Raw genomic sequence first — 22,522 nt, forward strand, 5'->3', positions numbered from 1 at the left:
CCGGGCTTCCATCGAAGCCTATCCCTGGCTGAAGCATTAACCACCCCGCCCTCCCCGCCCCCCTCCCTTCTTCCATGGACAAAGTGCCCTCAAAGGGAATTGATTTTTTTTTTTTACACACTTAAATCTTAGCAGATTACTTCAGATGTTTTTAAAAAGTATATTAAGATGCCTTTTCACTGTAGTATTTAAATATCTGTTACAGGTTTCCAAGGTGGACTTGAACAGATGGCCTTATATTACCAAAACTTTTATATTCTAGTTGTTTTTGTACCTTTTTTGCATACAAGTCAAACGTTTGTGCTTCCCGTGCATGCAGTCAAAGACGCAGCACAGGCTTTAGAGGAAAGAGTGGACATGAATTAGGAAGCTGGGCGACCCTCCTGCCTCCAGCCGCAGAGCCAGGACTCTCTTCCCCACGCCCCCGACGGCCGGCGGCCGAGCGCAGGCGAGTCCCGGAAGACGCTGCCTCCCGAGGCCCGGACGGGGTGTTCCCAAGCTCTTGTTTTCCTGACGTCTGGACAGGCGCACAAGGAAGTGTATGAATATTTTTTAAAAAGGTTTCGCAGTAAGCTAGTCTTCCCCTCTGCTTTCTCGAAAGCTTACTGACCCAGTGGCCCGTGAGCGCGGTTCACTCTTCCGCAGGCCGCCGCTTCTCTGGGCGCCTCCGCGCGTCAGGGCGGGCGGTCAGAGTCGACGTGGGCAGGGAAAAGCGTTGCTTGCCTAGCCCTGCCGGGGCAGGGTTTCCCAAAACTGGGTTAATTCTTTATAGAAATGTGAACACTGAGTTTATTTTAAAAAACAATAATAAAAATTTAAAAATTTAAAAAGACAAAAAAAAAAAAAAACCACAGAAAACAACTTACATGTATATAGGTCTTGAAGTGAGTGAAGTGGCTGCATTTTTTTCTTCTTTCTCTTTCTCTTTTTTTTTTTTTTTTTTTTTTGTTTTTTTTTTTTTTGTAAGGATTTTGGTTTGGTTTTTTTTTTTAAAAAAAAAAAAAAATTTTTTTTTGGGGCCAAAAAATTTTTTCCCCAAAACCCCCCCCCCCCCCCCCCCCCCCCCCAAACCCTGACCCAATTCCAATGGGTTGAAAGTTCCAGACCTGCTGTCAGGCTTTCTGTCTGTCAGACCACCTGGTATCCTTCCTGCAAAACTGAAGATGCAGCCATGAACCGAAGGGGGAGCCTGCTGGCCCTGAAATGCGTGGCCCCCACCCCAGCCGCTGATGTACAGGGGAGTGGGCAGGCCCGGCAGCCCAGGGATCAAGGCTAAGGGTAAAGTTTCCACCTTGACTGTGATGCAGGAGGAGTAGGTAGCTTCCTCCTCCCTCCCGAAGGGAGACCTGTTCTCTCTGTTAACCTGCAGTCCAGGGGGCCGTGGCTATGAAGCCATGACCTGGGGTTTCCCGGCCTCCCCTGGTCCCGGGTAAATGTGAATGGAGACAGGTATGAAAGCCTGTCCTCAACCTTGATGCTCCCCTGGCCCCCACCCCGGCCTCACCACGGTGCTACCTACGAAAGTCTTCCCGCCCCTGCCCCCCCACCCCACCCCCCACACTTGCCTGGTCAGTGGTCAGAGAATTGGAGGAGGATCCGACAGAGTGTGTAAATGTGAGATAAAATGTCTTGGTTGTACCTGTTTGTGGTTTAGCTTTGTATTTAAAAAAAAAAAAAGGAAATAACTTGAAAATTATTTGTCATCATAAAAATGAAACAAAAATTAAAATATTTATTGCCAGGCGAGGCCACCTGTGTGTCTTTCTGTTTGGGTGTTTGTTTGTTTGTTTTTTACAAAGCAGAGACAGGAAAATGGTTACACAGCAGGGGCGCCTGGCCAGCCTTCATCGGTAAAGCACACAACTCTCGATCTCAGGGTTGTGGGTTCAAGCCCCATGTTGGGTGCAGAGGTTACTTGAAAATATTCTTTTAAAAGAGGTTAGACAGCAGTATGTGTGTGTTTTGGTGAATGTCCTAGGGGATGGTTTATTTGTATAATGGGGGTCACAGGTGCTAGATAAGATTAAAAGCTAATGCATGTCGAGTCCTCCCTTAGGGACAGGCACCTGGCACTTAGTAAGCATAGGTCTTTAGCTGCTGTACTTGTCATTATTACTGTTTCTAATGTAGGAGATTCGGTTCTCAGGAGGAGTCTGTCATCAACTGTGCCCGTCTTGTGCCGGAAGTTGCTCCCACCAGATCTCTGTCCCCACCACGCACTCCACCAGCTGCCCTCTGTCAGCTGTTGGTTCCCTTCCTCTCCGGGCACTAGGGGCGGATGGGGACAGTGGATAGAGTCCTTGGGTTTTTTTTTTTTTTTTTTCTTAAATTTTGTATTCATTTATTTTTTAAATATTTTTTATTTGTATTCACTTATTTTAAAAATATTTATCTTGTTTTTTCTTTGTATTTATTTATTTTTTTTATTTTTAACATTTATTTTTGAGACAGAGAGAGACAGAGCATGAACACGGGAGGGGCAGAGAGAGAGGGAGACACAGACTCTGAAATAGGCTCCAGGCTCTGAGCGGTCAGCACCAGAGCCCGACGCGGGGCTCGAACTCACGGATCATGAAATCGTGACCTGAGCTGAAGTCGGCCGCTTAACCGACTGAGCCACCCAGGCGCCCCTGTATTTATTTTTAAAATATTTATTTTTTATTTGTATTCATTTATTTTAAAAATATTTGTCTTTTTTATTTGTATTCATTTTCAAAATATTTACTTTTTTATTTGTATTCATTTATTTTTTAAATATTTATTTATTTTTAATTAATTTTGGTTTACGAGCCAGAGGTTTGGTGCCAGCACCAGCTTTAAGTGTTTGTCAGCCTGTCCCCCTGCACAAATCCCTTTCCTTCTCTGAAGCTTGCCCGTCATGTGAGAACAGCCTCTGCCCCCCTGACACGCAGGGGGGTCCTGAGGATTCAGGCGCCGTGGATTATTATGTCTTCGCCTCAGAGGGGACAGAATGGTCTGGTGGCCGAGTGCACTCAGCCCTGGAACGGAACCTCTGTTTCCACCCACTTCGCAGCTGTGTGTCCTCGGGCAGGTGACAGCTTTGCGCGCCCGGCACAGGGCGGTGCTGGTGTGTGTGTGATTGAGAGGGTTGAGCTCGTGCAAGAAACGCTGTGGAGCACTGCCTGTCATTGATGCTTGCTGTTCAGATTAAAACTTGGCGTTGTTTCTACCATTTGCTGTTCACGAGCGCCCAGAACTGATGGTGAAGAGCCTCCGCTCTCTGATAGTTGCTGTATTGATTTGTTTTTTAAAAATATTTTTTAAGTTTATTGAGAGAGCACAGGTGGAGGGGGGGGAGCAGAGAGAGAGAATCCTAAACAGGCTCCACGCTGTCAGCACAGAGCCCGATGCAGGGCTCAAATTCACACACTGAGATCATGACCCGGGCCGAAATCGAGAGTCAGATGCTCAGCCGACTGAGCCACCCAGGTGCCCCTCTGGTCATATTTCTTTTTTAAAGATGATTGCTACAGTGACCGCTTCTTGTGCCTTGTGAAACCCCAACTTTTCAGCCTGTTCCTCCCTGTGCTGGGTTTGTTGAAGAAAGCCCGCAGTGTGGGAGCAACTGTAGCTGTTTCCTGTGGTCGCACCAGGCCCCAGCTCCAAGAGAAATGCTCCCAGGACTTACCTTCTGGAACTCCCACACCCCAGTGTCTGATTTCACCAAGAGCTGGTAATATCTGAGCACTCTTTTAACTGTCACCTTTTTTTTTTTAATGTTTATTTTTGAGAGAGCGCTCTAGCAGGGGATGAGGGGAGAGAGAGGGGGACAGAGGATCCGAAGCGGACTCTGCACTGACAGCACAGAGCCCAACGCGGGGCTCGAACTCACAAACCTCAAGATCATGTGAAGTCAGATGCTTAACTGACTGAGCCACCCAGGCTCCCCGAAGGCTGTTTTAACTTGACATTGCTTTTTCTCTTTCTTTTTTTAAATGTTCATTTATTTTGGGGGGGAGGGGCAGAGAGAGAGGGAGACAGGATCCGAAGAGGGCTCTGCGCTGACAGCAGCGTGTCCAACCCAGGGCCTGAACTCACAAACCATGAGATTGTGACCTGAGCCGAAGTTGGATGCTTAACTGAGCCACTCAGGCTCTCCGACATTTCTTTTTGAGTGGGTTTTCTTGCCTTATCTATCCCCGAGAGGGAGAAAGGGGCAGCTAAGCATTGATACAGGGGGACCCCCAAGTCTGAAAATGCAGGTGATCCGTTTAAGTAGGCTTTAGTGACAGCAGCACACAATGATCTGTCTGCTTCTAGACTTTATGGTCATCCTGCAGCCGGGAGATCGGGAAACCAAGGCAGGAATGAGTCAGGTGTAGGGGAGTTGGCTGCCATTGCTGGGACTCAGGATGTAAGGCTGGTGCCTCGGAGGATGGACTTTAAATGTCATTCCCAGGAGTGGAGCCTGCTCCACAGTCCTGCAAAAGACACAGCCCTGCGCCCCCCCCCCCCCCCCCCGCCACACACACACTCTGCTTTGTGACCTCACCGCCCCTGGGTGTGGTCTCCGCACAGCCTCTGCGTGGGGTGCAGACGGACGGCAGGATGCATATTTGTTTCCCCAGCTGGTTCTCCCCTCCAAGGTGCAGAAACCTTTCCCCTCCCTCCCTCCATGAAGACAACAGCACCCAGTGAGGACTGCAGCAAATCTGGGGGTAGCAGTCAGGAGCCCCTGATGGAAGGAAGGCTCTGCCGAGATAGCATTCTGGACGGGACTCAGCGTGGCCAGCGTTTCTCAGGAGGCAGAGTGGGCGGAGTCTGGGTTGTGGAGTTTGTATCTGGGTTCAGGTCCGACTTCCGCCACTTGTGAGCTGGGGCCCCGGACGAGCCCCTCAGCCCTAGGGTGCTGTAACCTTGGGTGGCCCACGGGAATGAAAATACCCATCGCACAGGGGTGCGGTGAGGCAGCGCGCATAAGGTCCTCAAAACGGTGCAGGCGAGATGCGCATTCATCGTTCGCATTAGTGCTGCTTGGAGAGGCAGCGTACGTTTCACTTTGCAGATAGGAACCTAGGCCTTAGAATCAGGCCTTCACCTGCATCTGGGGCAGCCACTTCCTAGCGACGTGGCCTCGCGGAAGGTACTTTCACCTTTTGGAGTTTCACTTTCCAAATCTGTAAACCGGAGGGGGGGGGTTAGTGCCCGTCCCCACCTCCCCGGGTCGTTACAGGAGTAAACGAGGTAATCCATTCAGCAGGCAAAACATTCAGCAAGGCAGGGTTCCTTACCAGGACGCCAGGCTCACAGGGGACGTCCAGCAGGCTCATTAGCTTCCCTGTTCCCTGGACTGTATTTCACCGAATCCTACGTGCATTTTCCCCTCACGTTTTAACATCTTTGAAATCAGGATGAGCCTTGAAATTAATAGCATCTTAATGTTACGATTTGTTCAGTTTTCCCAGCAGCATTTGTTGAAGAGACTGTCTTTTCCCACTGTGTATTCTTGCCTCCTTTGTCATAGATGAGTTGATCCTAGATCAATATAAGTGTGGGCTTATTTCTGGGCTATTCCATTCTATTGATCTGTGCGTCTGTTTTTTTGTGCCGGCACCATACTGTTTGGACTACTGCAGCTTGGTGGTGTATCTTGAAATCTGGGACGGTGATACCTCCAGCTTTGTTCTTCTTTCTTGAGATGCTTTGGTTGTCTTGGGAACTTTTGTCAAAAAATAATAATTTGCGGCATTCTTTTTCTCTCATAGCGACACACAAAATGCTGGTGTGTCAGAGTCACTGCAATATATCTGCACCGTATATATACCACCATCTGCAATATGCATATACGTACATACATACAATTCACAGATCTGGCACGTGAGGGTCTGAACGGTTAAAGCCCCTCACATAAGACCACTCTAAAACACTCCAAGAAAGTATAAAAGTCGTTTTACTTTGATACAAAATCATGTAAAATCATGTAAAGTCACGTGAAGCAAAATCGAATATTCACTACATATCCATGAAATCACTGGAATGTCATTACCATTTTTTCCTGCGTTCTCTCCTCCCCTCTCCCTGTGGGCTCATGCATTTTTGCCGCTACCACACGGTAGAGACGAGGGTCACCTGCGGGACCAGACAAGTGGAAGGCGCATGCGCATGCTGGAGGCCCCCCCTTCCCCCCCCCCCCCCCCCGTGAGGCTGAATGGAGCAGGAATTAGGTCTTGTTTTGCTTTCCTTCTCCTGTCTTGCCCAGGCCAAGCGCCCAGGGGTGTCCAGTTCTGCAGCCTGGCAGACAGTGATCATGAGAGCGCCTCCCCTCCTTCCTCCTTGGTGGCTTTCAGGGGAAACAAATGAGCGAGGACGGTGCATATACGTGGCACCGAGAGATGTGTCTGGGAGTCTTGGCGCGTTGCCTTGTTGAGTCCGAGACCCTCTGCCTTAGTCGTGGCCTTAGAGCTGTGTCTACTTCCCTGATCGGAAAAAGAACCTGTGTGAAGAGAGGGAGGGGTCAAGGGCACACGGAGAATGAGACGAGGGGTGCAGAACCCCGAAGCATCTGTAAGAGGCTCTTGCGGGTCACGGACTCACGAGGGGCAGACACCGTCTAGGGCTTTCCTTCCGTCAGCTCACTTCACACTCAAAACAGCTCGATGAGCTGCGTACCATCAATGTCCCCATCTTATAGATTAGCACACCGAGGCCCTGCAAGGTTCAGTGACAGGCCCAAGGTCACACGGTAAGTTGTGGAACCAGGAGTTGGAGGACCCAGAGCCCACTCAACCCCTGTGCTGTGCCGAAAGATGGTGTCCGACACCTTTTTCAATTTCAGGAGGTTTATCGTGGAGGAAACATGCGCGCGACCTCCAATTATAAGACGGATCTTTGCAATGAATAAAGATGGGCATGTAAATGCTCAGATGAAACACAGAGATACCCCCCGAGACACGAATACCAAGCGTTCAGTGTCTCCCCCCTCATATGCAAAGCTTTGAAAAGGAAGCGTGCTGTCTGGGGGTTGAGTGCAACGCTCAGTCTCAGCGCTTGCTAGGCTCAGCTATGAGAGAGACCCAGAGCTGGCTGGTGGGTTGGAAAGGCAGTGACAGGAATGCGGCCTCGTGCTTCTTGTCAAAGATAAACCCCTTGAGGACCGTGAGCCGCTCTGCTAGCGATGGCTGGGGCAGGCCCTGGACGCGTGTTCGGGCTCAGGCGTTAGGGCTCAGTCACTCTCCCCTGAACCTGGACGCACTGCCCACCCCCACCGGTACCCAGTCTCAGGAAGTGACACCATCCCCCGCCTCGTCATTCACGCCCGGGAACCTGGGAGTTGTTCTCAGCTCCTCCCCCCCATCTGCTACATGTTAGTCATCATGCCCCAAATATGTTCCTAATCCCAACACTTCTCCTCTCCTCCACTGCCACCCCCCAGTCCAACAGCCTTCCCGCCACCCCCTAGAACACACTCACGCGGCAGCCAGAGTGACCGTGTCACTATACAGAGCTAAGTCATTCTGCAGCTGAAACCTTTCCATGGCTCCCCATTGTTCTCAGGATAAAGACAAATGTCCTCCTTAGCATGACCTACTTCCTCAGAAAGTCATTCATTCGTTCGTTTGTTCATTCAATGAGCTGGTCTGACCACGAAATTGTGGCCTCGTGCTCATTAGACATATGACCTCAGGCTGGCTTTTTTTTCTTTTTTTTGCCCATCTCAGGCTCAAACTCTCTAAGGGGCCCAAAGAACTTTCCTAGAAGAGGCACAAAGAAACCAGCAGTTTATGCCCCCCGGAAGCCTCATCTACATGGGCTGTCCAGACAATAAAAGTGCTGAAAAAACACCTTCAAAATGACACCTAGTGTGGAATGGAGATGCTCTTTCGTTTTATTACTTCGCCTCAGGAGAGGCTTCCCTGGGAAAGAAACACACCCCTAGGCCCTGCTTTGACTCTGCCCCCACACCTCCTCCATCAGGCAGCCAGATGAGCTTTTACAGGTAAATGTGGTCCCGTTGCCCCCCTGCTTAAAACCCTCCATGTCTTAGCGAAGTTCTCAGAGTGAAATTCAAACTCCTTAGTGGGACCCTCGCCATCCCCCCCCTCCCCCCGCCACTACCACCACTAATCTCCAGCCTCCCCTCCATTCACCTCCTGCCCTGCCTTTATGCATGCTGTTCCCTCTGCCAAGAATGCTTTTCTCTCGGTCTTCATGGTCTTTCAGGGCCCAGTTTGAATGTCACCTCCTCATGAAAGCCTTCCAGGACTCCCCAAAGTGTAACCCCGCTCATGTCTGTAAGATGTCCCTTCTTTAAATCTTTTCAGTCACCCCTTTAACGTGTGCAATTTGTTTCTTGCCAGGACCCTGGCAAATGTCCCCCCCCCCCCCCCCCATCACTCATCAACATTAAGTGCCTGGCCCCCATAGGCATTTAAGTTTGAGATCCCTGACTGAGGCTGTTTCTCAGTTTCTGTCCAAGAGATCGGGGGCAGGTAACTGTCTCCAGGCCAGACATTCCCAGGACAGCCAAGGCAAACGGGCTGTTTGCTTCATGGAGGGGTGGGAGAAAGCCGTGCCTCGTTGTACCGGCACCTGGTGACCGAGAAGGCACCTCTCGAGGTGTGGTCCAAGGGTTCTCCACATCAGAGCTGCCTAGGGGATTTATCAGAAATCCAGACTTCTGGGCTTCATCCTAGACTTGATTTCTGAGAATCTGAATTTTAAATAAGTACCACACACACTATGGTTTGAGGCTTAGCACCCGGAGAAATGACGGATTAACAAGGGAGCATAAACAGGAGAGTATTCAAAGGAAACTACATTATGTGGCCCAATGCTGGGAGACACAGGGTCCTCCAAAGTTGGAAGTAAGAGAAGTAATGAATCAGGCCACCCTCCTTTTTTTAAGTAAACTCTGCACTCAACGTGGGGCTCGAACTCACATCCCCAAGATCAAGAGTTGCACGCTCTATCAACTAAGCCATCCAGGCACCCCGTGAGTCCCCCTTACACCCTAATAAGTATTATTTGTAGTATTATTATATCATAGGGAGGCAGCAGTGTAGCATCTGAACTTCCTTGGGTTCAAATCCTGACTTCGCTGTTTACTATCTGTGTGACTTCAGGCAAATTACCGTATCTCTCTGTATCTATTTTACCACGTGCAGAATGGGGATAATGACAGTTCCTACCTCCTAAGGTCACTGTGAAAAGTCAATGAATTAATGTATGTTAAGTGCTTAGACTGCTGTCTAACAGACATTGTAATACTTCTCTGAATTTTCCTATCAGCTGCAGTACCACCAACAGGACAGCAGGACCTCTCCACCCTGGGTAGCTGGCCAGCCTCCTCGGGCCCCCACTCCTTCCTTTGGCAATGATTCGGTGGCAATGGGGCAGCAGGGTAACTTACAACTTCCTTATGATGGTCTTCTCCTCCTTGTTACTTCTGGCATTGCTGGGCCTGGTGACAAGGGTATCTTTTTCTCTTCGTCCTCCTGAGCCTTCTCTTGGTGGAATCAGACCACTGGGGAAAAGGGGCCAAATAAATGGGTTGTTTTATGGCAGACCTTCTGTCGCTGCAGCTCTGAAAGTGAAATGTCTTAATAATAATTATTATATTAGTAATAACTGAAAGCTAGAGTCAGAGAGATTCTGCTTCCAATCATGAGACTCTTCCTCCCAGGTTTCCAATGCCGATCCTCTTCTTTCTTTCTCTTGTCCAACTGCATTGGCTAGCACTTCAACTTTCTCCAGTCTCTAGGAATATGACCACATACCAATTCTGTAACTGAAGCCTTGATTTTCTAATCAATAAAGTGAGAATAATAAGAGTAACTGCCATCTAGGATTGAGTGACTAAGTGAGATCTTACACAGCACCTGACATTCACTCAACAAATATTTATTAAGCCACATCCTGTGCCAAAGCACTGTAGCAGTGAACAAAACAGACAAAATTATCTCCTATCATGCAATTCGTATTTTTCCACTGGGGAAGGAAGGAGTCAATAAATAAATAAATAAATAAATAAATAAAGTAAAAAATATATAGTAAGTCAAATGGTAACAAGAGCTAAATTGATATTGACTGATAAGATATTGAGGTCGGTTGACTCAAAGAGGACCAGAGTATTTCCCTGGACCTGATGTACAGAAGCTGGAAGAAAGCTGTTTTCTCTCACTTGGTCAACTGGGATCGCCAGCAGCCATGTTTCCTAAGATTCCTAGCAGGTGTGTCTACAACACAAGATAATGAGGCCAACAAACAAAGAAAAGCAAGGAGGAGAGAAAGAGGCACCAAGTCCCTGGCTCCAACCCTGAGGCCTTAACTGCAGTTTTTTCTTTATTTCTGAAGGCAATCCCAAGATCGTTTCCAACTCTGTGGGTCAGTAAATTCTCTTTTGTACTTAAGCTAGTTTGAATTGGATTTCTGTCACTTGCAACAAAAAGAAACCTGACCACAATGCAATATTTCAAAAAAATTTTAGTTTTAATTTTTTTAAGTTTATTTGTTTATTTTGAGAGAGAGAAAGAAGGGAGGGGGGAAGAGAGAGAGGAGAGGGAGAGAGAGAGACAGAGAGAGAGAGAGAGAGAGAGAGAGAGAGAGAGAGAGAGAATCCCAAGCAGGTTCCTCGCTGTCAGCACGGAGCCAGACACAGGGCTCAATCTCATGAACTGTGAGATTATGACTTGTGCCAAAGTCAAGAGTCAGAGGCTTAACTGACTGAGCCACCCAGACACCTCCCAAATTTTTAACTTTTTTTATGTTAGAGAGAGAGAGGGCACGTGTGTACATGCAAGCAGGGGAGGGGCAGAGGGAGGGAGACAGAATCTCAAGCAGACTCCAGCCAAATGCAGGGCTTGATCCCACAACCCTGGGATCATGACCTGAGCTAAAATCAAGAGACAGACACTCAACTGACTGAGCCACCCAGGCACCCCACAATGCAATATTTCAATGGCATAGCTCGTTGTATCCACCTAGGTATTTTGCTGTGGCACCTGCTGGCAAATTTAAGCGTGTGGTGTTTCCTCCTCCCTACAGATTGAATTGTGTCTCCCAGAATTCATATGGAAGCCCTAAGCCCCAGTGTAATGGTATTTGGAGATGACGCCTTTGGGAGACAACCAGGTTTAGATGAGGTCATGGAGGGGGGACATGGTTGGATCAGAGCCCTTGTAAGAGGAGACATCTGAGGGCTTGCTCTCTCTGCCATGTGCAAGAAGCCAGGAAGAGTCAGAACTGACCATACTGGCACCCTGATCTTGGACTTCTACCCACCAGAATTATGAGAAAATATTCCTACTGTTTAAACCACCCAGTCTATGGTATTTTGTTATGGCGACCCAGCTGACTAAGACACCTCTTTAGGTATGAATGTCACAGAGCAGGATTCATCCTTCTCTGTCCTTTGCAAAGAGTGAGCTCTTATTACTTGACATTATTTCTATATTTACTTTAGTATTAATATTAATACATTATTAATTTATGATTAATAAAATCCCCCCTTCCATCATCTCTTGTTGCATAACGCCCCAAAACACAGTGATTGGAAACAAGGAAGATTTATGATTTCTTACGATGACTCCATTTTTATGGTTGGCTTGATGGGTCATCCAGACACAGCTGGGGCACCTCACTTCTCCTTTGTGTGACCTCTCCGTGGGACTTCCTTGAGCTTCCTCACAGAACTATGGTCTCAAGCATTCCACAAGGATAAAAATGGAAGCTGCGAGGTCTCCCGGCACCCTCACCGCAGAAGCCACACAGCATCACTTCCACTACATTCCACTGGTCAAGGCAAGTCACCGGGCTGCCCAGACTGAAGGAAAGGGGAAACAGACTCTACCTCTAGAGGCTGGAAAAGTCTCATTGCCAAAGGCATGCAGGATGGGAAAAATCGTGGCCATCTTTGGAAGCCTCCCACCACTGCCTCAATTCAAAACTATCATTAGGGGCGCCTGGGTGGCTCAGTGGGTCAAGCGCCCGACTCTTGACCTCAGCTCAGGTCTTGATCTCACGGTCATGAGTTCGAGCCCCGCGTTGGGCTCCGCATTGGGCGTGAAGCCTAGTTAAAAACCAAACAAAACAAACAAAACCACTGGAGCTTGGAACTCCAAACTGATGCGGTTGCTAGGAGAACACCTCAGCTGGCATGCCAGTTTCTCCAGAATGTAGGACCCACGTGAGTAAGCAGAGTCCTGCTGTCTACTGGCCTATACCAGACGGGACATGCACAGCTACCGTTCTCTGGGAATTCGGACCTGGAAATAAGGTGTGTCTCTTTATTCGCTAACAAGCTGCTCCAGCACCAGCCGTTCCCGCCATTCCCACATCTAACTACCTGTGTCTGAAGGACTTCTTAAATGAGACGAAGACAGGTCTTTCCATTAACACGGTTCCAACCTCAGCAGAAGGAAGAAAATTAAGTTCCTGTTGCCAGAACTCGGGCCTTCTGGATGTGGCTCGCTACAACTTTTTTTTTTTTTTTTTACTGTACCGCTGACCTCTTAATGAGTCTACCTTAAGCAAATTTAAACGTAATGCCATGGGGCGGGGGGTAAAGCAGAAGAGTGGTATCACTTGGACTTTGCTTTGTTTTGAATCAGCCTATGTTCTTACTTGTAAACGTGGCCAAGAATTAAAAGCACGGGCTCTGATAATCACACTGTCTGAGGTCATGTCTTACTGTAGCCACCACGAGCCGTGGGACTTCGGCAGGTATTGACCTCCCTGGACCTTAGAACACCTTGCGGGTAACATTACCGTAACTCACCTTGCTGTGAATACTAATGGACCTGATGCTTCGAATACACCTAGCAGAGTCCTGGCACGTATAATATTTATACATTGATAAGTATTAGCTGGTGCTGAGTTTTTCATTCTCTTTGTCTTTCCCTCTTCTGCCTTTAAGAGAACCTGTGTTGTTCAACTCAACGGTTTCTCAGAGTTATTCGACCACAGAGCCCCCTTTTCTAGAAGTGACGGCATGAAAGAAAATATTTTGGGAAACAGGATGCAGATGGATATAGCAAAGTCCAAACCCGGCATGTTAACAGCTTCTTATTGCCTCTCTTGCTTGTCCTACAATCTTTTCCCTACATGTGTTATTGTGATCTTTTTTTTTTTTTTTAGATTTTATTTTTAAGTAATCTCCATATCCAACATGGGACCTGAACTCACAACCTGAGATCAAGAGTCACACGTTCTACCCACTGAGCCAGCCAGGTGCCCCTATTATGATCTTTCATAACTTAATTTTTATATAATTTCAAACTTACAGAAAAATTGTAAAATCAGTATGAAGATTTCCTATATGCCCTTTATCCAAATCTCCCAATTGTTCATCTATGTCTCTATCTACCTACTTGCCTATCCATCCATCCATCCCCATCCACCCACCCATCTACCCATCCATCCACGTATCTGTCTTCTTTCTGAACCACTTGAGAGGAAGCTGGAGACACCTTACCCCCTTATTCCTAAATACTTCGGTGTGTATTTCTGAGGAACGAGGACATTTCTGACATAAACAAGTAGTTCAGCTATCAAGTTACCACATTGATATTTTATTCTACACTTTTTAAAAAATGTAAGCTCTATACGCAACATGGGGTTTGAACTCATGACCTCGAGATCAAGACTTGCATGCTTTACCGAATGAGCCAGCCAGGTGCCCCTCGTGTTGATCTTTTAAAACAGTAAATTGGATCTTGTCATTTCCTTGATTAACACTTTCCAATGACTTCTCGTTACACTTAACAATAAAACTAGAGCTCCTTCCTGTGGCCCACAGGTGTGGCACACCTCCACCTACATTACAACTTCCACCATGGGGGGTCACTTATTGGTCAAGCTGGTTCCCACATCAGGGTCTTAGCACTTCTGCTCCACTTTTGCCCTACCAGTCCTTACATGGTCGGCTACTTCTTGTCATTGACCTCAGAGGGGTCTGAGCTGACCGCGCCATGTAAAACAGGATCCCTCCATTCCCTAGCACTTTGCTTTGCTGTCGTATGTCACCTTGTTTGCTTGTTTTTTTTTTTTTTTCACGTGTACTCATTTTTGAGAGACAGAATCTGAGTGGGGGAGGGGTAGAGAGGGAGGGAGACACAGAATCTAAAGGAGGCTCCAGGCTCCGAGCTCCCAGCACAGAGCCCGACGCGGGGCTTGAACTCACAAACTGGAAGATCGTGACCTGAGCCGAAGTCGGATGCGTAAGTTACTGAGCCACCCAGGCGCCCCTCACCTTGTTTTGAAAGATGTTTTGTTTTGTTTTGTTCATTGATTGATTTTGAGAGAGAGCAAGGAAGCAGGAGAGGGGCAGAGAGAGAATCCTAAGCAGCCTCTGCGCTGTGAGCAGAGTGGGGCTCTAGCTCACTAACTGTGAGATCATGACCTGAGCCGAAATCAAGAGTCAGATGCTTAACCGACCGAGCCACCCAGGCGCCCCGTGTCACCTTGTTTTACATTTTTTAGACCACTTGTCGCCATCATCCTGTGTGTGCATTTCAGATCTCCTTGTTGATTGCTGGTCTTCCCCTAGACTAGCATGGACTTTCTCTGTTTTGTTCACTGCTATTCCCCAGGAATACTAGGTCTTTGAGAAACTGGCCAAGCGAACACAAGAACGAACACATAGCACATCACGGAATTCCAGACGGGGTCTGGTCCTTCAGTGCAGGGGTCCCCACGGCATCAGAGCCCCACCTCTTATAGCACTGCAGCTCTTCCTGCACCAGCAGCAGCTGGGACTTGAGTTTGTTGCGCTCCTGGAGCACATCCCTTAGCTCCTGCAGAGTGAAGCGTGGCCGGTTGGGATCTGTCAGGTCAACCACCATTTTGTCTGGTCCCAGGTTTACCTGTAAGAAAAGATACCGGGTTGCTTATACAGTTTCCCTCATGCACTTGGACGGTTGGGGTCCCTGGGTGGCTCAGTCGGTGAAGCGTCCGACTTCAGCTCAGGTCATGATCTCGTGGTCCGTGGGTTCGAGCCCCGCGTCGGGCTCTGTGCTGACAGGAGCCAGCTTCAGATTCTGTCTCCCTCTCTCTCTGCTCCTCCCCTGCTTGCACTCTCTCTCTCAAAAAAAAAATAAACATTAAAAAAATTTTCTTAAAAAAAAGTAAAAAGATGGACTGTCCACCCCAGAAAGGAAAATTCTGTTTTGTTACTCCCAGGCACCCTATCGGATGAGACGCTGCCTGTTGGAAGTGTTTGGTTGATGGTAAAGAAGCAAAAGTTCTAAGTACCATTCTCCAAGTAAACAGCCAAGGCTCCTTGGAGAATGGCTGATTTCAGGGTTGGAACAGGAAAACTATAAGATGAGCCTGGAACGTTTCCTTGTGGAAGGGAACAAAACGTCAAAATGACAGTTTGAAGGAGTTCCCCCTGGTCAGACTGAGAACAATTTGAGTATCAAAACGAGTAATAACAGGAATGGACAGTAACAGTTCACATAAAAAGAGAATTCAGGAGTTCATATTTAAAATTTAAATCAACTAACTAATTAATGGGGATGTGATGGCTAATTTTATGTGTCTAATTTTACTTGTCTGGGCTAAGGGATGCCCAGAAAGCTGGTTAAACATTTCTGGGTGTGTCGGTGAAGGTGTTTCTGGGAGATATTAGCATTTGGTTTGATGAGCTGAGTAAAGCAGCTGGGGGGCGGGGCGGGCATCATCCAATCCACTGAGGGCCTGAGGGCCCACATGGAAGGAAAGGGGGAAAGAGGGTGAATTTGAGCACTGTCAGTTGATACAGGACATCCCTTCTTCTCTTGTCCTCAGACATTGACACTCCTGGTTCTTGGGGTTTGGGATCCAGACCAGGATTTCCACCATCAGCCCCCCCACCCCCAGTTCACAGGATTCACTGGTTCTCCAGCTTGCAACTTGCAGATTTTAAGTAAGATTTCTCAGCCTCCATAACCGCATGAACCAATTCCTCAAATAACTATCCTCTTTATATTGAGAGCTATTTCTCCTATTGGTTCTGTGTCTCTGGAGAGATCTGATGAGTACAGGAGAGAAGGAGGGGAATTTGTATCTTACAGCAGAAGGCCAAGTAATAAGTGCAGAAGATGACAGAGTTAAAAAAAAAATTATCCGTTTGCAACCAACTTAGTAATAATTGATTCAGGCAAGACTAAGGAATGGATCTAAAACTTTAGGGTGAAAATCTGTTGGGGAATAGAATATTTTGCACAGTTTCAAAGCATCGTCCTACAACAACTTATGAATTACAAAGGGAATAAAGGCACCTTTACAGTGCAGAAATCTCGCAGACACCACGTTAACCAAGTGATGCAAGTTAACATCACCAATAATCACAAACTGAAGCAGGTGCCTCCTGATACATCGCACTGAGAAGGGCACAGCATCTCTCCAGTGGTATTCCTGCTAAACTGCGTATCTTGAATCTAACGATGACGATGGCACATCAAAACAAACCTAAATTGAAGGACGTTCTACGAACAAACTGATATATAATCTTCAAAGATGTCAAGGTTGTAAAACACAAGGAAAAGCTCAGGAGCTCTTCAAGATTAAAGAAGCGTGTCAACTAAAGGTACTATGTAACCCTGGACTAGATTCTGCACCAGAAAGAAGATGCTGTAAAGGGCATTATCATGAATTTTGAATAGGGATAGTATATTAGATCTTAGTATTCTATGACCTTTTTCCCCTGAATTTAATCATTTACTGTCACGATGCAATAGTGTGTCTTGTGAGATTTTAGGGTAAAGGGTCCTAATCTTCTACTAATCCTGCAACTAACATAATGTCTGCTCAAATAGTTGAGAAAAACTGTGAGTGAATAAATAATAAATATTACTTTTGTATATGGATATATACATATACGTATATGTGTTTTGTGTGTGTATATAAATACTTTGATGTGTATTTTCTTCTTCTTCTGTTGTTGTTGTTGTTTTTTTTTTTGAGAGAGAGAGTGTGAGCCAGGGAGAGGGGCAGAGTGAAGAGAGAGAGAATCCTAAGTGGGCTCCACACTCAGCACAGAGCCTGAAGCGGGGCTCAATCCCACAACCCTGGATCATGCCCTGAGCTGAAATCAAGAGCTGGACACTCAACCGACTGAGTCACCCAGGCGCCCCTATATCTACTTCTTTATCAAATAAGGTGATCTAGAGGCACCTGGGTGACTCAGTCGGTTAAGCATTGACTCTTGATTTTTGGCTCAGGTCATGATCTCATGGTTCGTGAGTTCAAGCCCCATGTCAGGCTCTGTGGTGACAGACAGTGTGGAGAATGCTTGGGATTCTGTCCCTCTCTCTCTGTCCCTCCCCCACTTGCTCCTGAGATCTCTCTCAAAATAAATAAACTTAAGAAAAAAATAAGGTGATCTAGAGGCAGGTCTAGTAAAATACTGAACAAACACAAAGCTTTAAGATGGGAACTATATTGTTACAGGACTTGAAAATATCTGCGGTTTCCACTGGTGACTGCCACAGGTACTGCTATTATTACTGTGGTCTGTCGTCTATATTTGCAACTGAAGAAAATGACACATTTCAGGTGGAGGTTAATGAAAATGAAAATATAATTTTTTCCCATGCCAGGGCATGGACCTCTTGGATTAGAATCACGATTCCCCTGGGCATCTAAGAACTTCGCGTTAAGAACCCTCAGGTTGAATAATTGATATTGTACAATGGAAGTTTTCAAAGCCATTAAAAGATGAAGAAGCTCTTCATCCCGATTTAACTCAACTTCCATGCTATGTTAAGTGAAAAAACACAAAAGGCAGAGCTGGGTATATATTATAATACCATTTGTATCAAAAAGAAAAAAATATTTTCATATCTGCTTTTGTTTGCATAAAGTACCTCTGGAAGGACACACAAGAAACTGATCATTTTAATTTTTTCCAGGGAGGGTAAGTGGTTGGCTGGGGGTGGAGAGAATTGGGCAGGAAAAGTTTTCAAGGCGAACACTTTTGTTACCTTTTGAACTTTGAACTTCCATCCATTTTATTTATTTATTTTGAGAAAGAGAGAGAGAACAGGGGAGGGGCAGAGAGAGAGAACTCTAAGCAGGTTCCGTGCTGTCAGCACATGACAGCATGTAGCCTGAAGCGGGGTCTGAGCCCCTGAACTGTGAGATCATGACCTGAGCCAAAACCAAGAGCCGGACGCTTAACTGACGGAGCCGCCCAGGCACCCCTAAACTTAAAGTTTTAAAAGGGAAAGGAAAAAACTACCTCGCACCCATTAGGGTGGCTATTGTAAACACACAAAACAGAAAAGAACAAGTATTGAAAGGAGATGGAATTCTTGTGTACTGCTGTTGGGAATGTAAAATGGTATAGCAGATCCTTAAAAAATTAAAAACAGAACTATCCCATGATCCAGCAATTACACTTCTTTTTAAAAAAATTTTTAACGTTTATTTATTTTTGAGAGAGAGAGACAGAGACAGAGTGTGAGTGGGGGAAGGCAGAGAGAGGGAAGGAGGCACGGAATCTGAAGCAGGCTCCAGGCTCCAAGCTGTCAGCGCGGAACCCAACGTGGGACTCGAACTCATAAACCGTGAGATCATGACCTGAGCCTAAGTCAGACACAACAGAATGAGACACCCAGGTACCCCTATACTTTTTTTTTTTTTTAATGTTTATATATTTGCTTTTGAGAGACAGAGGGAGCGAGAGAGCGAGAGAGCGAGAGAGAGAGACCTCAAGCACAGGAGCGGGGGAGGGGCAGAGAGAGAAGGAGGCAGAATCCGAAGCAGGCTCCAGGCTCTGAGCCGTCTGCACAGAGCCTGACGCGGGGCTCAAACTCATGAACCGTGAGATCATGACCTGAGCCGAAGTCGGACGCTCAACCGACTGAGCCGGGTCCCCCCAGCAATTCCACTTCTAATTATATACCGAAAGCAGTGAAAGCAGGGGCTTGAAGAGATATTTATACATCCACGTTCATAGCAGCATTATTCACCCTAGCCAAAAAGTCGAAGCAAACCAGGCATCCACCAACAGATGCACGGACAAACAAAATATGGTACCTCCACACAACAGACTATTATTCAGCTGTTAAAAGGTGGGGAATTCTGACACCTGCTATACCACGGATGACCCTTGAAGACACTGTGGTCAGTGAAACAAGCCAGTGACAAAAGGAAACACATATTATTTTCTTATATGTAGTAGCCGGAATAGGCAAATTCACAGAGATAGAAAATAGACACGGGGAGGGGGGAAGAAGGAGCTGGTGTTTAACGGAGACAGAGTTTGTTTTGTGAGATGAAAAGAATTCTGCAAGGACAGTGGTGATGGTTACACAACAGCGTGGATATACTTCAGTGCCACTTCGCTGTGCACTTAGAAATGGTTACGATGGTAAATTTTATGTGTACTTTACCACAGTTAAAAGAAAAAGAGGAAGAAGATGTATTTTTATGAACTGCCTAGTGGCGCTAAACATTCATTCTCTCTGCCCCTTTCCCCACTTCTGGGCTTAGGGTTTAAGGTTTGGGAGGAACATGCCATCTCATCTGCTGCCTGATAAAGCTTGTCCACTGTGCCCACTACAGAAAATCACCCGGCCCCTGGGCAGAGCACACTGTACATGGTCCGTGTGGGGCTCCCTCCACATCCTTGTTCCTGGAATTGGAGGTGACGGGAACGAGCTCAGAATGTGAGCTGAGCCACCCTGAGCAAGACATTTAACTTCTCTCGAGTCTTCAAAGCCAGGCTACGAATGGTACTCATGATTCTCAGCCACCTTAGATGACGGACACTAAAGCAGAAATGTATCCACAAACACTGTTGTCACTGTGACACGTGAGTAGGTGAAATAAAAGTTTGCCACAGAAGCGACTGGAAACTTTCACTCTTTTTTCCCCCTGCGAATGTCAGCACCCTGTTCCTGTTGTCCTTTCCCGGCACACTTCTTGGTTTGTGATTCGGGAGGTGTGGGTGTCTTAGCTCTCCCGCTCGATGTGAGCTCTGGGAGGGAAGGCTCCTGTCTAATTTACCTCTGCAGCCCCAGGATCCAGCTCTATGAAGTTGCTCATCAAATGTCATTCCAGCAAATGAGGTCAAGTGTCTGCATTTAGTGTGCAGAGGTTGAGACTAGCATCTCTGAGCTCAAACCCTGCCTTCATCTCTTACTCCAAGAAAGTCACCTGGCAAATCACTTAACTATTCTATGCCTCCATTTCTATAAAATGGATATGCTGATAGAGGATTAAGTGAGATGTCCACTTAGAACAGTTTTGTTTTTTTTCAATGGAGACCACTAGTAATTCATGGTATTAATTCAATCAATTGCAACAAGAATTTTAAAACTCATAAAAATAGGGGCACCTGGGTGGCTCAGTTGGTTGAGCGACCAACTCTTGATTTGGGCTCAGGTCATAATCTCAGGGTCATGGGAGCAAGCCCTTCATCAGGCTCCAATACTGAGCAAGGAGCCTGCTGAAGATTCTCTCTCTTTCATGGGGCACCAGCGTAGCCCAGTCTGTTAAGGGACCAACCTACCCTTGACTTCGGCTCAGGTCATGATCTTGTGGTTCATGAGTTTGAGCCCTGTGTCGGGCTCTGTGCTGACAGTGCAGAGCCTATTTGCGATTCTCTCTCTCCCTCTCTCTCTCCCTCCCCCGCTCTCTATCTCCCTCAAAATAAATAAACATTAAGAAACAAGAAAGGTTCTTTCTATCTCTGTCCCCTCCCCTGCCCATGCTCTCTCTCACTGTAAAATAAAAAAATACTCTGGGGCACCTGGGTAGCTCAGTCGGTCGAGCGTCTGACTTCGGCTCAGGTCACGATCTCACGCTTTGTGAGTTCGAGCCCGATTGGGCTCTGTGCTGACAGCTCAGAGCCTGGAGCCTGCTTCAGATTCTGTGTCTTCCTCTCTCTCTGTCCCTTCCCCGCTTGCTCTGTCTTTCTCTCTCTCAAAAATAAATAAGGATTAAAGAAAAAAATTTTTAAATAAAAAATTAGTTAAAAAAACTCATAAAAATAGAACAGGCAAGTGTGATTGTGCATCATGTTTAATAAGGGTGAGTTAGGGTAAATTGTTTCTTGAAACTTCTGTTTCATCAATATTGGATAGTGATATAATAGGTAATTCTGTAAAACAGAGGTATAACACACATGCACTAATCTTGAGTTTATAGCTGGATGATTTTGTAAAAAAACTTACTTAAGTAATCTCTACCCCCAAGTGGGGCTTGAACTCATGACCTCTGAGAACAAGAGTCACACGCTCCTCTGACAGCTAGCCAGCTGCCCCTAGCTCGAGAATTAGTAACATAGGTATACACCCATGTGACCACACCCAGACGAGCTCCCCGTGAACCTTCCCCCTGCTCTCCCCTCCCTGGGGTTACCACCAATCTGTCTTCTATAAACACAGGTTATTTTGCCTGTGCTGCAGTTTCAGGTAAATCCACAGTAGATTCTCTTTTGTGCCGGTCTCCTGTCTCCCTGTGTGCCACCACCGAGAGTCGCGCCCACAGCTGCTCTTTTCCCCTGCTGTGTAGTATTCCACAGCGACTATACCACAATTTAAAAATCCATTCTTCTGTAGCGTTTGCTCCAGTTCGGCACACTTCTGAAGAAAAGTGCTCTGAACATTCTTGTAGGTGTCTTTTGGTGGCCTCAGCACGGATTTCTCTCCCTTAGAATTTATTTCTTACTAGAGGTCGAGATTCTCAAAATGTGATGGAACCTGTTAGAAATGCAGATTTCCAGGCCCCCTCTGGAATCTAAAACTCTGGGGCTAGGGCCCAGTGATGTGTGTTTTAATGAACACCCCAGACGATTCCGCGGCACGCTAAAGCAGGAGAGCCACCGCTCTAGGTCACGTCAAAAATGCTGGGAGGCCCTGATGCAGAACAAACTCGGCACAGGGCCCAGCACCTAGTAAGTGCTCACTAAATGTAGCTATCACAATGCTTCTAATCTGAGGATTGGACAGGCGCCGTGGTTGTTTTCAGGGGCTCCGGGCCCCTGGGTACTCTCCTCCCATGCCCTGCAGCCCGCACTCACCTCCCTGCCTGCCGCCGAGCCCTCGGTCCGCAGCCCCTCCACCTCCTTCTTGAGGCTGTCCCTCTCCATTCTCAGCTCCTCCACGGTCAGGTTGCCCTCATTCACCAGCGTCTCCAGCATCTCCAGGACGCGGACGATCTTGAACTGCAGCTGTGTCACCCGGGGGTCGCTGCCCAGGGCCATCAGCTCGCGGCCCATCACATAGGAGATATCATACACGTCCTCGGCGGTCAACTGGAAGGGGCTCTTGCCCAAAGCCCCCTCGGGCCCAGCCTCGTCTCCTTCTTCCTCCTCTTCTTCCCCCTCCTCCTCTTCCTCCTCTCGCAAAGGGGGCTCCTCCATGGCCGCCCAGAACCCTGCAGCCACGAGAGCTGCTTTCTCACAATCTCCAAAAGTCTAACTTCCTCCCGGCGCAGAAAACTTTCCGCAGGCTGAGACCCTGCCTGCCCGGGGACGGAGGGTGGCCCAGGAGCGGCCAATCAGCGCGGCCGAGGGGTGGGCCCGGGACAGAAAGGCCGAGCGCCACGGCTCCCGGGCCCGGACGCCTGGTGC

General features: G+C 47.3%; 1 protein-coding gene and 1 long non-coding RNA gene across 2 annotated transcripts; one reads left to right on the forward strand and one right to left on the reverse strand.

Moving 5' to 3' along the window:
* The first annotated feature begins 4,485 nt into the window (after positions 1-4,485).
* On the forward strand, positions 4,486-7,718 carry LOC125914250 (uncharacterized). Its single transcript, XR_007455256.1, has 2 exons — positions 4,486-5,104; positions 7,680-7,718. It is a non-coding gene; the product is annotated as an uncharacterized LOC125914250 (long non-coding RNA).
* Positions 5,894-22,440, reverse strand: RILPL2 (Rab interacting lysosomal protein like 2). The gene is made up of 4 exons (XM_049619489.1): positions 21,971-22,440; positions 14,671-14,822; positions 9,371-9,484; positions 5,894-6,454 (listed from the first exon to the last, which is right to left on the reverse strand). The coding sequence occupies exons 1-4, from the start codon at positions 22,310-22,312 to the stop codon at positions 6,430-6,432; spliced, it is 633 nt and encodes a 210-aa protein (XP_049475446.1). The 5' UTR covers positions 22,313-22,440; the 3' UTR covers positions 5,894-6,429.
* Between the last annotated feature and the right edge of the window lie 82 nt (positions 22,441-22,522).

This window comes from Panthera uncia (assembly GCF_023721935.1).
Source record: "Panthera uncia isolate 11264 chromosome D3 unlocalized genomic scaffold, Puncia_PCG_1.0 HiC_scaffold_8, whole genome shotgun sequence".
Classification (NCBI taxonomy): domain Eukaryota; kingdom Metazoa; phylum Chordata; class Mammalia; order Carnivora; family Felidae; genus Panthera; species Panthera uncia.

Bases quoted from the DNA above. Each gene is read 5' to 3' on its own strand.
- RILPL2 (XM_049619489.1), bottom strand. From the start codon at position 22,312: ATGGAGGAGCCCCCTTTGCGAGAGGAGGAAGAGGAGGAGGGGGAAGAA. The intron at 14,823-21,970 runs GTGAGTGCGGGC...CTTTTCTTACAG, and splicing joins GCTCGGCGGCAGGCAGGGAG to GTAAACCTGGGACCAGACAA. The intron at 9,485-14,670 runs GTGGGGCTCTGA...CCTTTTCCCCAG, and splicing joins GAGCTGCAGTGCTATAAGAG to TGGTCTGATTCCACCAAGAG.